General features: G+C 40.7%; 1 protein-coding gene across 3 annotated transcripts in view; it reads right to left on the reverse strand.

Annotated features, from left to right (window-relative positions):
- Positions 1-15,397, reverse strand: part of LOC143815589 (uncharacterized) — a 113,072-nt gene that overhangs the window by 39,291 nt on the left and 58,384 nt on the right. For all 3 annotated transcript variants that reach the window (XM_077294942.1, XM_077294943.1, XM_077294944.1), the window contains exon 2: positions 12,703-12,748. In XM_077294942.1, coding sequence (XP_077151057.1) covers positions 12,703-12,724 — 22 coding nt within the window. In that variant the 5' untranslated portion in view covers positions 12,725-12,748. The remainder of the gene's footprint in view (positions 1-12,702; positions 12,749-15,397) is intronic.

The following is a 15,397-nucleotide window of genomic DNA, read 5'->3' on the forward strand; positions in this document are numbered from 1 at the left end:
TTGGGGGATTCTGCTGTTTTGGTACCTTAGGAACTCAGCAAATGTGACATGGTGTCCTCCCTAAAAATATGTATTAGGTCACGTTCACACGTTCAGTATTTGGTCAGTATTTTACATCAGTATTTGTAGCCCAAATCAGGAATGGGTGAAAAATGCAGATAGGTCCACTCTTTATTTTGGCTTACATATACTGATGTAAAATACTGACCAAATACTGAACATGTGAACGTGGTCTTAACATATCTGATCAGATCCTTCGGCTCTGTAACATCCTGCCTGCAGATTATATACTATTTTCAACATGACAGGTTCCCTTTAAAGAGATTCTGTCAGCCCAGAATGTTAGGCCACATTCACACCTTCAGTATTTGTTCAGTATTTTACCTCAGTATTTATAATCTTAAACCAGGAGTGGGTGATAAATAGAGAAGCGGTGACGCGTTTCTATTATACTTTTTCCTCAGATTATTCCACTCCTGATTTTGGCTTACCAATATTGATGTAAAATACTGACCAAATACTGATCGTGACTTTGGCTGGAGTCACACAAGTATATGTTGTATCGTGCAACAGAATCAAGGCAGAGTATGCAAATGACAGTGTCAGTGCACTGTGCTCTGATCCTCTTGCATGAGGAAAAAGTAATTTCTCCATCTCCTCCAGTGCCGGTATCTGCAGTAATAGGCCTACACTGGGATGAGTGCAGTTCGATGTTTCACATGAACCCATAGACTTGGGTGAGTACGATCCAATTCTCGCAGATGTGAGCTGCCCCATAGAATACCACTGGTTCGAGTACTATGCGATGTTCTATTGCACAATACTCGGCCGTGTTATACGCTCATTGCAGCAAGCCTTAAAGACAAGTACAGGTGCTCGGTGAATCAGGGTAGGGACAATCATTTAAATACACCTTCTTGCCTGCTTGTTTCCCCTATCTCCAACCCTCTCTTTTGGATTGACAGCTCTGACTTCATGAGATCCAGAGAAGGGTAGAGAGAGAGGGAAAAGGAGCAAGTGGGAAGGTGTATTTCATATGATTGGCCTCACTGTGATGCACCGAGCGCCTTTACTTGGTTTCAACAGTCCCTGTGCTTACATAGTCCTTTTACAGTTGTATGAAAAAGTTTGGGCACCCTTATTAATCTTAACCTTAATGTTTTATATAAATTGTTTTTTTTTTGCAACAGCTATTTCAGTTTCATATATCTAATAACTGTTGGACACAGTAATGTTTCTGCCTTGAAATGAGGTTTATTGTACTAACAGAAAATGTGCAATCTGCATTCAAACAAAATTTGACAGGTGCATAAGTATGGGCACCCTTATTATTTTCTTGTTTTAAATACTCCTACCTACTTTTTACTGACTTACTAAAGCACTTTTTTTGGTTTTGTAACCTCATTGAGCTTTGAACTTCATAGCCAGGTGTATGCAATCATGAGAAAAGCTACTTAAAGTGGTCTCTTGCAAGTTGTTCTCCTGTTTGAATCTCCTCTGAAGAGTGGCATCATGGGCTCCTCAAAACAACTGTCAAATGATCTGAAAACAAAGATTATTCAACATAGTTGTTCAGGGGAAGGATACAAAAAGCTGTCTAAGAGATTTAACCTGTCAATTTCCACTGTGAGGAACATAGTAAGGAAATGGAAGAACACAGGTACAGTTCTTGTTAAGGCCAGAAGTGGCAGGCCAAGAAAAACATCAGAAAGGCAGATAAGAAGAATGGTGAGATCAGTCAAGGACTCAGACCACCTCCAGAGAGCTGCAGCATCAACTTGCTGCAGATGGTGTCACTGTGCATCGGTCAACTATACAACGCACTTTGCACAAGGAGAAGCTGTATGGGAGAGTGATGCGAAAGAAGCCGTTTCTGCAAGCACGCCACAAACAGAGTCGGCTGAGGTATGCAAAAGCACATTTGGAGAAGCCAATTTCTTTTTGGAAGAAGGTCCTGTGGACTGATGAAACCAAGATTGAGTTGTTTGGTCATACAAAAAGGTGTTATGCATGGCGGCAAAAAAACACAGTGCGTTGTATAGTTGACCGATGCACAGTGACACCATCTGCAGCAAGTTGATGCTGCAGCTCTCTGGAGGTGGTCTGAGGATTGTCCTTGACTGATCTCACCATTCTTCTTATCTGCCTTTCTGATGTTTTTCTTGGCCTGCCACTTCTGGCCTTAACAAGAACTGTACCTGTGTTCTTCCATTTCCTTACTATGTTCCTCACAGTGGAAATTGACAGGTTAAGTCTCTGAGACAGCTTTGTGTATCCTTCCCCTGAACAACTATGTTGAATAATCTTTGTTTTCAGATCATTTGACAGTTGTTTTGAGGAGCCCATGATGCCACTCTTTAGAGGAGATTCAAACAGGAGAACAACTTGCAAGAGGCCACTCTAAGTAGCTTTTCTCATGATTGCATACACCTGGCTATGAAGTTCAAAGCTCAATGAGGTTACAAAACCAAAAAAAGTGCTTTAGTAAGTCAGTAAAAAGTAGGTAGGAGTATTTAAAACAAGAAAATGATAAGGGTGCCCATACTTATGCACCTGTCAAATTTTGTTTGAATGCAGATTGCACATTTTCTGTTGGTACAATAAACCTCATTTCAAGGCAGAAACATTACTGTGTCCAACAGTTATTGGATATATGAAACAGAAATAGCTGTTGCAAAAAAAACAATTTTTATAAAACATTAAGCTTAATATTAATAGGGGTGCCCAAACTTTTTCATATAACTGTAATTCTATATTGAATTAGGGTACTATTTTGGTGTTATATGGTACTCCAAATATGGCAGTCGCGGGGCCAAAAGAACCTATCTACAGTGTGAATCCAACCTAAAGCTTACACTGGATCTTGTAATGTGACTTGTTGTATTGTCATACAGTAGTGTTTCCATCAGATGGTCCTCACCTAAGGGTATGTGCACACGTTGAGTATGTGCACCAAAATTTTCTGCATCAAAAATCCAAGTGTTTGCAGTAAAACACTGTGTGTAATACACATGGTTTTGATATCTTGTTGATGTGTTTTTACCTGTTTTTTTCGCCATTTACGTGAATGGGTGAAAAATGCTGCAAAAATGATGAACAAATTGACATGCTGAAGATTATAAAAAATAATTTGGTTCAAATCCACAAGAAATATATTGTTTGTTTCTTCGTTTTTACTACAGTGCCTAAGCACAAGCAAAACAATTGTGCCAGGGTATCCATAACAGTCACACCGAATTGTCTGTGCGGTTGTGAATGTCACAGATGAATAACTGCAGCTGCTGACAGAGTATACAGACTTCCGGGTGACTTCTGTATCTGTATTTTTGCTTCACTGTTATGCTTTTGTGAGTGCAGACCTAGTTATGGACAACGGGTAATTTTCGTGAAAATTTGTTTTAGGGTAAGCAAAGAGAACTAAATTAATCTTAAACAGTGACTAAGAGTAAGAAAATTGTTTAAATCTTTTCTTCTCATTACATTGCCTTAACAATTACAAGCAGGTTGGTGGGTGTCTGAATCTTGAGACCCCCACCCCAAGGGGTGCACAGCTCAGGAGGCGGAGAGCACAGCTCAGGAGGGCACAGCTCCCGCCTGAGTGCACGCACACAGTCCCGATTCAATTCAAAGCAAATACTACGGAAGCCTATGTTTCTATTTTATTATTCAAGACAAGCAAACCCATATAAGCATGAGAACATAAAAAATCCATGCAGATGTTTTTCTTAGTCTCATTTGAAAACCAGCGTGGCACTGGCAACGCAACAGTGCTAACCACTGAGCCATCATGTTACTTGTGATAAGCTTTTTAATTAGTACAGTATTTTTTTGGTCTGAGGGCCAGATGAACCCGAATGAATGTGTATTGGGGGGGGTGGCGTCTACTTTTGACACGAGCCATGGAAGGGATTTTATGGTACTTCTATTACTTGTATCTCATTTGACTTATGATTTATTTCACCACTAGCCTTTAGTATACTATATTTATATGGCTAAATTTTCACTTGATGTAATACTAGTTGAATATTTGGTCATTAGATCGGTTTTAATAGCGTCTTGCAATATCTGTTATTAACTATGCACATTGTGTGATAATGATAACATTTTCTGCTTTCTTTGCAAGCTATGGACCAGCGTGTTATTATTTCTATCGGTTGTTATAAAGTTGTATTCAATCTCAGGAATCCTCTATGTATTAAACAGTTTAGACTTCAGGAAGGTACACTTTATCTACACTGATAGAGCACACTGTACAATCAGAGGGGAGGTTAGCACTGCTGTTGATGTATTGTCCTAGCAGAAGACATCCTATGACTGGATACAAACCCTGTAGTTGCTCGGTTGAGAAATGTATTGGAGTTAAAGACAGCATTTTGTGAATTTCTGTTAAAATTTTGACATGAAGCGTAACATACAACTGTGACATCCAAATGAGTAGACTCTTAGGTCAATATTAGTCTTCTGAGTGAAAATGAAAATGTCTTTAAACGATGAAGAATTGAAACTTAAGTTTATTAGAAAGTAGTGTAACTTTTCCTTCCATATACATCCTTCACGTAGAATAGTAATCTACAACCAGTGCTCCTTGGAATATGGCCAGGGCTTCTCCAAATGACAGCAGCAACAGCTTTTAATATTTACAGTGAGTATTAGAATGTTTTTTTAAATAATAATATATATATGTTCCCTCTACAAAATCCTGTTCGCAATAAATAGTCCTGCTGAAAATATACTCCCTTCGCCAATCCACCAGTCAACCACTTTGGGGTGGACTACTTCATGGAGCTGCTTTTCTATTAGAAATATTTCTTAGTCAGATGCTTCACTGAGTTATTTGCACACTAAAAAAGTGTGTTACTCACTTCTTCTTATCTCCCCACACCACTTCTTCTTTTGGTCACTTCTTCTTCTGTTATATTCTCCACGACAGCTATTCCTGTCTTGATCAATCTCAGCAGTCTTGAAGGCAGTCTTCCTAAGCAATGTGTCTTTTAGTTGTCACCTCACTGTTGCACAGTGTCTCGACCCGAATCATCTTTGAAGCTCTATAGGCATGCAGGAGGTTCTTCTTCTGCCAGGGGTCAACTCGGGAAACCCTTGTCCAAGCTTGGAACAAACTCAACAAGAGAAGAGATTTAAAGTACTTAACAAGTTTATTTTATGAGTATTAAATAATGAATTGAAAATTGTATAGTATTGATCAAATGCAATAAATTAAAAGAGTTATCCAGAACTTCATTTATTTAAACATGGACCTCAGAACTAACAGGCAGGTACTTGTTCTACCTGATAAAGGCTCAGAGCAGTCACGGACTGCTCCTGACAGCGATTCTGCTGATGCACGTCTATAGTGCAACTCTTCCTCTTCCGTGCTGCTCTGTCAATAGAACCTGATGGCAGACGTCATGCTGACCGATAGCCGGCTGCCCACAGTTTGATAGCGGCAAGACAGTACTCAATCAGCATAACATCGGCAAGTACCTGCCTGTTAGTTCTTAGGTCGCATTTATTCACTCCGTGTTTTAGTAGAAATGGTATACAAAAATGCTTGGGGCTAACTTTGGGAATCTGTCTCTTCTACAACAGGAATACTGCTCCAGGACTATCTCCTCTCACATTGAACGGATGGACTGTCAGGGTGCTTCCTGTGTCTATTTTCTGTGTTCTCCAAAGTGAGACTTTGCGTGCACTGCACTCTTCCCTTCTCTCTCTGAATCTGCTGAGCCAGTTTTTTCTCTGTTACTCCTCCTGTTCCAGGTTACAGAGAGAAGCAAAGTATGTTAGTATGTATCTGTAGTATAGGCACTCCAGTAGAAGAAGTACTAATGCCTGCTTGTGTAAATCGCTGCTTGACAGCAGCTGGAGCATCTTCTGTGCACTATGCTCCCCTTTCATGGTTAAAAGTTTATTATTTAAGTGTACCATTCAAAAACACATGATATCCTGCAAGTAATATATCCCCATAAAGCTATACTGATTAAAAAATTAAAAATATACATTTTACATCAAGTCCTCTGCACCGGCATCAGATATTTTCCTTTCACAAAGCTGCTAAGGCATGTTATTTACTGGTGACGGGAATGACAGGTCATGGGAGAAACATGATGATGATTCATGGAGGCAAGTAAGAGTGTAGTTGACATAACAGGGTCGAAAACCCAAACAGTGTTCCTCTTTTTCTGAGTCTTGCTGTGTGCCTAAACTGCAGTCTATGACCAGATATCAAGCATTGCACTAAAGAGAGATTGTGTTACAAAATAATGTTTCTCTCCTTACTCCATGTGAAAATAAATAAAATATTTTTTAAAGAATATAATTTTTTATTTCCACGGCCGAATACTATAGAGTTTGATGAAAAAAATGCTCACTACATTCCAAAATAAAATTATTGAGGAGTGCAATTTCCAAGATAGGGTCTTTTTGAGCTGTGGCGTAACTACAGTCCTTTGGGCCCCAGTGCAAAATTTGGACCAGGGCCCCCACCAGCATGTTGATCAGATGCCCTCTGTCCTGTAATAATGTCTTCCATCCTGTAATAATGTCGTCGGTCATGTAATAATGTACTCCGTCCTGACCCTTTTGTGTAATACTATCTCCCATCCTGAGCCCCTTCCTTTAATAGTGTATCCCGTCCTGGACCCAGGCTGTAATAATGCACCCTGTCCAAGATCCTCACGGTAATAATGTCCCCTGTCCTGGACTCTTGTTGTAATAATGTCCCCTCTTCTGGACACTTGTTGTAGTAATGTCCCCTGTCCTGGACCCTTGCTGTAATAATGTCCCCTGTCCTGGACCCTTGCTGTAATAATGCCCATGACCTGGACTCTTGCTGAAATAATCTCCGCTGTCCAGGAACCTTGCTATAATAATGTCCCCTGTTCTGTGGCTCTCCTCTAGCACATAGCAAGAAAAAAAGGAAATTGATTCTTCTTACCTCTCCTCACCTCCAGCACAGAGTCCTCTTCCATCTCTATAGCCAGTACGGGGGAGTGGGCGGCGCATGGCATTGACTTCATGCATCACCCGTGATGTGCCCACCAAAGTCAGGCGCTGGCCTCTGGTTGGCCAGCGGCCTGTATGGCGATTGCAGTGCCGAGAGCTGGTGAATCTCTGCTCTGCAATCCATTTTAGCTGAATATGCATCCGTGGATGCACATTCAGTTGAAAATAGCATGGGCACCGGCGGACCCACGGGCCAGTCGCGGTCAAACTCTCTACAACCACAATTATTATGCCTCTTTTTTTATGTATTTCTTGTGTTTTGGCATCTCAGCGCTGGAGATTCCAAAATCCATAATATGCCCTTTTCATTTCTAAGGCTCATGTTTGAGTCAAATTGCATACTATAACCATATATGGGATATTTAATTTTAAAAAAGTAGAAACAGAGTAAAAATTCAGAAGAATTTTTTTATCTGCACATTGCATTAATTTCTATGAAACAAATAAAGAGTTAAAGGGTGTGACAGAGTCACTGGTGAAGTGATGGAGGGGAGATACGGGTCACTGAGAATGATGGCTTCAGTGATGTGAAACTAGAGCAGATTCCTCCAGCACACTATTGTTGAGAGGATTAAATGAGAGTTATGTTATGGGCTGGTTTTAGTGTCCCTCCATAGAGCAGGTGGGAGGGGGACAACCGTATCTCTACATGCAGTCCTGACAGGACCTGTGTGATGTCGAGATCATGTGTTCAATGACATGGTCTGACTGCCAGAGCCTTCATTGTTCACTGTGAGTTTGGAGAGAGAGCACTCCAGGAAGGTGTGTGCTCAATATAAACCATGGACGTTGCTGCCTGTGAGCGGGCTGATCCCGGTAGGAAATGGACTGTTTTTTTTGTTTCTTTGTTTTTCTGTTTTGCCTAGAGGGCCGTATTTACTTTCCCAGCTTGGTTTATGCTGCTACAATCAACCCAGCCTTTTCTTAAAGAATCAGTGTTCCAGTCATACCTATGTGTCCAGCCGAGTGAGCAGCTCTAACACAGGCCCTCACCTGCCGAAAAACTAAATTCTGATGCTTTAGTTTTTTTCTTGTTATGCTATTTATTGATTGGATTAATTTAATTTATATTTTGATAGATCAGATTTTTATGAACGTAGTGATACCAAATATGCGTATTATTTTTATTTCTTAACTTTTAATGGGGAAAAGAGTGATTTAAGTGTTTGTTTTTTTTGCATATTTTCTAAAATGTTTTTTATTTTTTTACTTGCATTTGTTAGTTCCCTTAGGGGACTTGAACTTGCGAACAACAGATCACTTGTGCTATATACAGCAATACAACAAAATTGCTGTATACAGTACAGCAAAAATCGGGTTGGCTTTCACAGAACTTCTACTATGTGGTCTAAATGGAGCGATTGCAGGCACACTGGCTCCAAACACCAACCGTGACATGATTACACGGTGTCATTAGGTTACCATGGCAATCACAGAGTGCTGAAAGCCTCCATAACTACTATTGTAGTATTTAAATACTGTAATTCCACAGTAGAGCAGTGCATGGAACAACTGATCAGTGGATTGCTGGTTCACGTCCCCTAAGGGGACTAATAAATAAAGTAAGAAATAAAAACAATGTTTTTAAAATTATAAAAATTTGGATCACCTCCACCACCTTCTTTCATCAATTTCAAAATGAAGAAATAAAAAATAAACATATCTGAAATAACCGCATTCATAAAAATATTATCTATCATATATTAAACTTGGTAAATGCCGCAAGGAGAAAAAAAAAGATTGCCATTTTTGATCACCACGTCTCATAAAAAAAGCATTAAAAATCTGTTGAAACACTGTATGTATCTTAAAATGTTGTCAATAAAAACACCCATGTAAAATAAGCCCTCACAACTACAGGAATGAAAAAGTAAAATAGTAAAGCATGTCAGAAAATTGAGACAGAAAACAATTTTTTTCAAGTTTTCTAAATACTGCAATGCTCTATTAATTGGCCTCCCTGTTACTTGACTTTCCCCTCCCCAGTCCATCCTTAATGCAGCAGCCAGGGTTGTCCATCTAGCTAACGTATTTAGACGTGTCCGCTCTTCGCCAGTCATTACATTGGCAGCCCATTCATTATAGGATCCAATTCAAAGTACTTGTTCTCACCCACAAAGCTATCCACAGTGCGGCACCCCCTTACATCCCCTCCCTCATTTCTGACTATCGGCGTAACCGACCTCTGCGCTCTGTAAACGACTTTCGACTGACCTCTGCACTAATCCGTACCTCCCACTCCCGTCTCGAAGACTTCTCCCGTGCTGCGCCAATCCTCTGGAATGCTCTATCCCAAGATATTAGGAACATCCACAATTTGCATAGTTCTGGGCTCTCCCTCAAAACACATTTGTTCAGAGCGGCCTATCATGTTCACTAAACAAAGTCATTTTATGTTTCTGTGTGTGTAGCCCATTCATTACTTCCATCTATCCCCCACCCCCTGAAGATGGCTGGACCATCATTGTAAATACACACCTGTACTTTGTGTCTCCCCCACCTCATTGTAGATTGTAAGCTCTCACGAGCAGGGTCGTCTTATTGTGCTTTAATTATTGTATTGTTAACGTTGCTACTTATGTCTGTTGTGTTTTAAACTGGTAAACTGTAAAGTGCTGTGGAATATGTTGGTGCTATATAAATAAAGATTATTATTATTTATTATTATTTATCACTAAAATAATTAATAAAAAATAAAATCCTAAAAACAATTAATGTAATTGCATACAGTGGGGAAAAAAGTATTTAGCCAGCCACCAATTGTGCAAGTTCTCCCACTTAAAAAGATGAGAGAGGCCTGTAATTGACATCATAGGTAGACCACAACTATGAGAGTCAAAATTGAGAATACAAATATAGAAAATCACCTTGTCTGATTTGGCAAGATTTATTTTTCAAATTATGGTGGAAAATAAGTATTTGGTCACCTGAAAACATGCAAGATTTCTGGCTCTCACAGACCTGTAACTTCTTTTTAAGAGGATCCTCTGTCCTCCATTCATTACCTGTAGTAATAGCACCTGTTTGAACATGTTATCAGTATAAAAGACACCTGTCCACAACTTCAAACAGTCACACTCCAAACTCCACTATGGTGAAGACCAAAGAGCTGTGAAAGAACACCAGAAACAAAATTGCAGCGCTGCACCAGGCTGGGATGACTGAATCTGCACTAGACAAGCAGCTTGTTGTGATGAAATCAACTGTGGGAGCAATAATAAGAAAATGGAAGACATACAAAACCACTGATAATCTCCCTCGATCTGGGGCTCCATGCAAGATCTCACCCCATGGGGTCAAAATGATCACAAGAACTGTGAGCAAAAATCCCAGAACCACATGGGAGACCTAGTGAATGACCTGCATAGAGCTGGGACTATCGTAACAAATGCTACCATCAGTAACACACTACACCGCCAGGGACTCAGATCCTACAGTGCCAGACGTGTCCACCTGCTTAATCCAGTACATGTCCGGGCCCATCTGAAGTTTGTAGAGAGCATTTGGATGATCCAGATGAGTATTGGTAGAATGTCATCTGATGAAACCTAAGTAGAACTGTTTGGTAGAAACAAAACTCGTCGTGTTTGGAGGAGACAGAATATTAAGTTGTATCCAAAAAACACCATACCTACTATGTAGAGTGGGGGTGGCAACATCATGCTTTGGAGCTGTTTCTCTGCAAAGGGACCAGGAAGACTGATCTGTGTACATGAAAGAATGAATGGGGCCATGTATCGTGAGATTTTGAGTGCAAACCTCCTTCCATCAGCAAGGGCATTGATATGAAACATGGATGGGTGTTTCAGCATGACAATGATACCAAGCACACCGCCAGGGTAGCAAAGGGGTGGCTTCGTAAGAAGCATATGAAGGTCTTAGAGTGGCCTAGCTAGTCTCTGGATCTCAACCCCATAGAAAATATCTGGAGGAAGTTGAAAGTCCATATTGCCCAGCGACAGGCCCAAAACATCACTGCTCTAGAGGAGATCTGCATGGAGGAATGGTCCAACATATCACCAACAGTGTGTGCCAATCTTGTGAAGACATACAGAAAACGTTTGACCTCTGTCATTGCCAACAAAAGATATATGACAAAATATTGAGATGAACTTTTGTTAATGACCAAATACTTATTTTCCACCATAATTTGAAAAATAAATCTTGCCAAATCAGACAAGGTGATTTTCTGGATTTGTTTTCTCATTTTCACTCTCATAGTTATGGTCTACCTATGATGTTAATTACAGGCCTGTCTCATCTTTTTAAGTGGGAGAACTTGCACAATTGGTGGCTGACTAAATACTTTTTTCCCAACTGTATTTTTCACCATTTCATTCCACTCATAATTTTTTTCCCATTTTTCAGTATATTATATGATTTAATTAATGGTGTCAATCAAATCTACATGTCGACCTGCAAAAATAAAGTACCCTCATATGGCTGTGTTGGAAGGAAAATAAAAAAGCTATTCTTAGCAGATGGGGAAGAAAGAAGAAAAACACAAAAATTGCCCAGTCCTTGGGGAGTTAATAAGTACAAGTAATCCAAATGTAATGTCACATAAAGACACACATGAAAAATCAAACTGCATCCTGAAGCCATAAATAGGCTGTCGTTATGGCGGTAAGCCTCATATAGGCCTGTCCCTTCTAGACAGCTAAATCAAGGGAGATAAGGGGTAAGGGGCCCCTGGGTGGTACTTATAAACAATTAAATCCCTTTGTCCTGGGTAGTACTTATATACAACTAAATCCCCTTTGTCCTTTGTGGCGATTATAGACAACTTTTGTCCTGGGTGGTACTTATAGACAGCTAAATCCCTCTTGACCTGGGTGGTACTTGTAGACAGCTAAATCCCTCTTGCAATGGGTGGTAATGGTGGACATTTAAAACCCTTTGCTCTGGGTGGGCAATCTACATCCCCTTTAGACAGCTAAATCCCCCTTGACCTGAGTCGTGCTAGTAAACAGCTAAAACGCTTTGCCTTGGGTGATGCATATAGACAGCTAAATCCCCCTTGCACTGATTGGTACTTATAGAAAGCTAAATCCCCATTACTCTGGGTGGTACTTATAGACACATAAATACCCGTTGCCTCGGGGTGGTACTATTGAACGGTAACTGAACAGAGCTTAGGGCTCTATGGTTGGGATTCAGGTGTTGTGGATCTTTATATGCAACAGTTGTAACGATGCAAAAAAAGCTGAACATTTAAAATAAGAAGCTAAAAACAACTACAAACAAATAGAATATAATGAACAAGTAAACATCAAACTAATGAGAAGATGAAAGCAACCAACAGAAATACTAGTGCTAGACATTATACTGTAATACAACCATTTCATCAATCTTATGAAGTCCTGTGTTTTTTCTGGGATTAATATTTCTGTATAATTCTCATTATAATTAATGTGACATGGTGTTGTTTTAACCCCTTTGCGACCGATGACATATATTTTCATCATCGGCCATCACACGCTGAGTCCGCATCTTTCCCCGCATTTGATGGCTGATTTAATATAAAGTTAGGGCTCTTAGAAGAAGGAGAGGAAAAAACAAAAACTAAAAACAGAAACTCCCCCAGGGGTAAAATCACTTGGCAACATGTAAATAGTTTTGTGACAAATTTCAGTGATCAATAAGACATACAATACATGACTAGGATCCCACCACCAGAGCTGCAAGTAAAACACTCACCATTGCATGTCTCCTCTGACATCTTTTAACTTCATGCTCCGTGGATCTGGAAAGCAGAAATGTAAAGTGGAGAATTTAGCATGTGGTGACGTTCTGCGGATGACCATTCCTACTGCACGTTGAAAAATTTAGAAATGCCTTAAGCATATCACTCCTGCAAGAAGCACTACATGGCTTAACGTAGAAAGGCTTGGTACAAAAAAAAGTTACTTGTGGCTTCTTATCTGTGATTGTGGATTTGCATCTTTAAAAATAGCACATAACTCTACATGCAAAACAACAAAAAAAGGTTGCACAAGGCTGGTCATGATGTAATTAACCCCTTCTTGACAGGAGCTTTTTTGTTGTTGTGTTCTCGTTTTTCGCTCCCCTTGAGCCATAACTTTTATATTTTTCTGTCAATATGGAGATGTGAGGGCTTGTTTTTTGCTGGACAAGTTGTACTTTTGAATGATACCATAGGTTTTACCATGTCATGTAACGGAAAATGGGAAAAAAATTCCAAGTGCGGTGAAATTGCAAAAAAAGTACAATCCCACATTTATTTTTTGCTTGACTTTTGTGCTAGGTTCACTAAATGCTAAAACTGACCTGCCATTATGATTCTCCAGGTCATTACAAGTTTATAGACAGCATAAGTGGAAATGAAACATAACTTTTAATAATTATTAATAGATAAAAGTAAAAAAAGAACACCCAAAGTGATATAAAAACATGGGGTAAGGTCTCAACCATGAAACCTAAGAGGCCCCCGTTAGGATTCAAAAAATCCGCCTGCAGTGGCACTTGCGGAAAAGAAGCAGACCAAGGTATGGTTCAAAAACTAACTGCAAAAGACATATTCATATGAACAGCAGAACAAATCTCCATACAATTGGTTGCATGTAAAACAATTATTACTAAATAGCAGATGTGGCACCTATAAAACGGTGTAACTAATAATTGTTAGAATAAAATGGAAAAGGAACGATCTCACCAATTCCAAGGTGTATGAGCAGGAGCACCGGAAAACCTTTGGTCAGGGAATAGTCTGGAATTTGATGAGAGGAGGTGACAATACCCTGTCATTCCCTATGGGGCTACCAGTAAGCTATCCCCAAAGCTCCTGCCCTTACTAGGGCAGTCCACATCTACCCCTGTATCAACATGCCCTGCACTCTCCCTATGGTCAGTCCCGACGCGTTTCCTCCAAGCTAATCATCAGGGGACCTGCTTGTGTAAAGAGATAAGTGCCTACGTACTCAAAAAGGGAGACAATAAGTCCTGCCACCCCCTATGCTATCTTGCAGAGATAGGGGGCGGCAGGACTTATTGTCTCCCTTTTTGAGTACGTAGGCATGAAGTCCGAATATGTGCTAGACAAAGACCTTAGCTAATTCGGGAGCAGAGGGCAGTTCAGGTAGAGGAACAAAGTGTGTCATCTTCGAGAACCGGTCTACCACCACAAGTGTGGTAGTAGATCTGGAAGAGCGTGGCAGGTCAGTAATAAAATCCAAGGCGATATGTTGCCACGGGGATGACGGAGCAGGTAACAGAAGCAGAAGCCCTGATGGTAGATGCCTGGGATCCTTGACTTTGGCACAGGAAGAACATGAGGCCGTAAAGTCAATCACATCTTGACGGAGAGAAGGCCACCAGTAGAACCGGGAAATGAGATCCAGAGTCTTCTTAACACCGTCAAGCCCAGAGATCTTGGATGAATGTCCCCAATGCAAGATTGTTCTTCTATTAGCCTCCGGAATGAAGGTTTTGCCAGGAGGTGGGGTGATCAGGTTTATGGGAGCCACAGTGACAATTTTGGATGGATCCAAAATGTGGGAGGGTTCCTCCTCCAAGTCAGAAGGCTGGAGAGAGCAAGAAAACGCATCAGTCTTGATATTTTTTGACCCTGGACGAAAGTGCAACTCGACATCGAAATGGGCAAAAAACAGAGACCACCTGGCTTGTCTGGGATTGAGCCTCTGGGCAGACTGAAGGTAGGAGAGATTCTTATGGTCAGTGAAGATAGTAAAATGATGGTCTGCTCCTTCCAATAAATATCGCCACTCCTCCAGAGCCATTTTAATGGCCAACAGCTCACGATCCCCGATGGAATAGTTGCACTCCGCAGATGAAAAGGCCTTAAAAAAGAACCCACAGGTAACCAACCGGCCAGTACAAGACCTCTGAGACAGCACCGCGCCAACACCAATGGAAGACGTGTCCACTTCCAGAACAAAAGGTCTGTTTGCCTCGGGTCGATGTAAAATAGGAGCAGCCGCAAAAGCATGTTTTAGACTAAGAAAAGCATCTTCAGCCTCCGGGGACCAAGTTGCGGGACCTACTCCTCTCCGCGTAAGATTCGAGATTGGCTTAGTTACAGATGAGAAGTACGGAACAAATTGTCGGTAGTAGTTGGCAAAACTGAGAAAGCGTTGGATAGCCTTTACTCCTACCGGCCGAGGCCACTGGAGGATCGCAGACAGTTTTTCCGGATCTATTTCCAGTCCAGTCTCAGAGACAATATACCCTAAGAAGGGCAGAGAGGCTTGCTCGAAGATGCACTTTTCCATCTTAGCGTATAACTGGTTCTCCCGCAGACGTTGCAGCACAAGACGAACACTCCTCCGGTGGGAGGATAAATCCGGAGAGAAAACGAGGATATCATCAAGATAGACCACAATGCAGGAGGATAGCAAATCTCGGAAGATGTCAT

The sequence above is a fragment of the Ranitomeya variabilis genome, chromosome 3 (assembly GCF_051348905.1).
Source record: "Ranitomeya variabilis isolate aRanVar5 chromosome 3, aRanVar5.hap1, whole genome shotgun sequence".
In the NCBI taxonomy this organism is placed as follows: Eukaryota; Metazoa; Chordata; class Amphibia; order Anura; family Dendrobatidae; genus Ranitomeya; species Ranitomeya variabilis.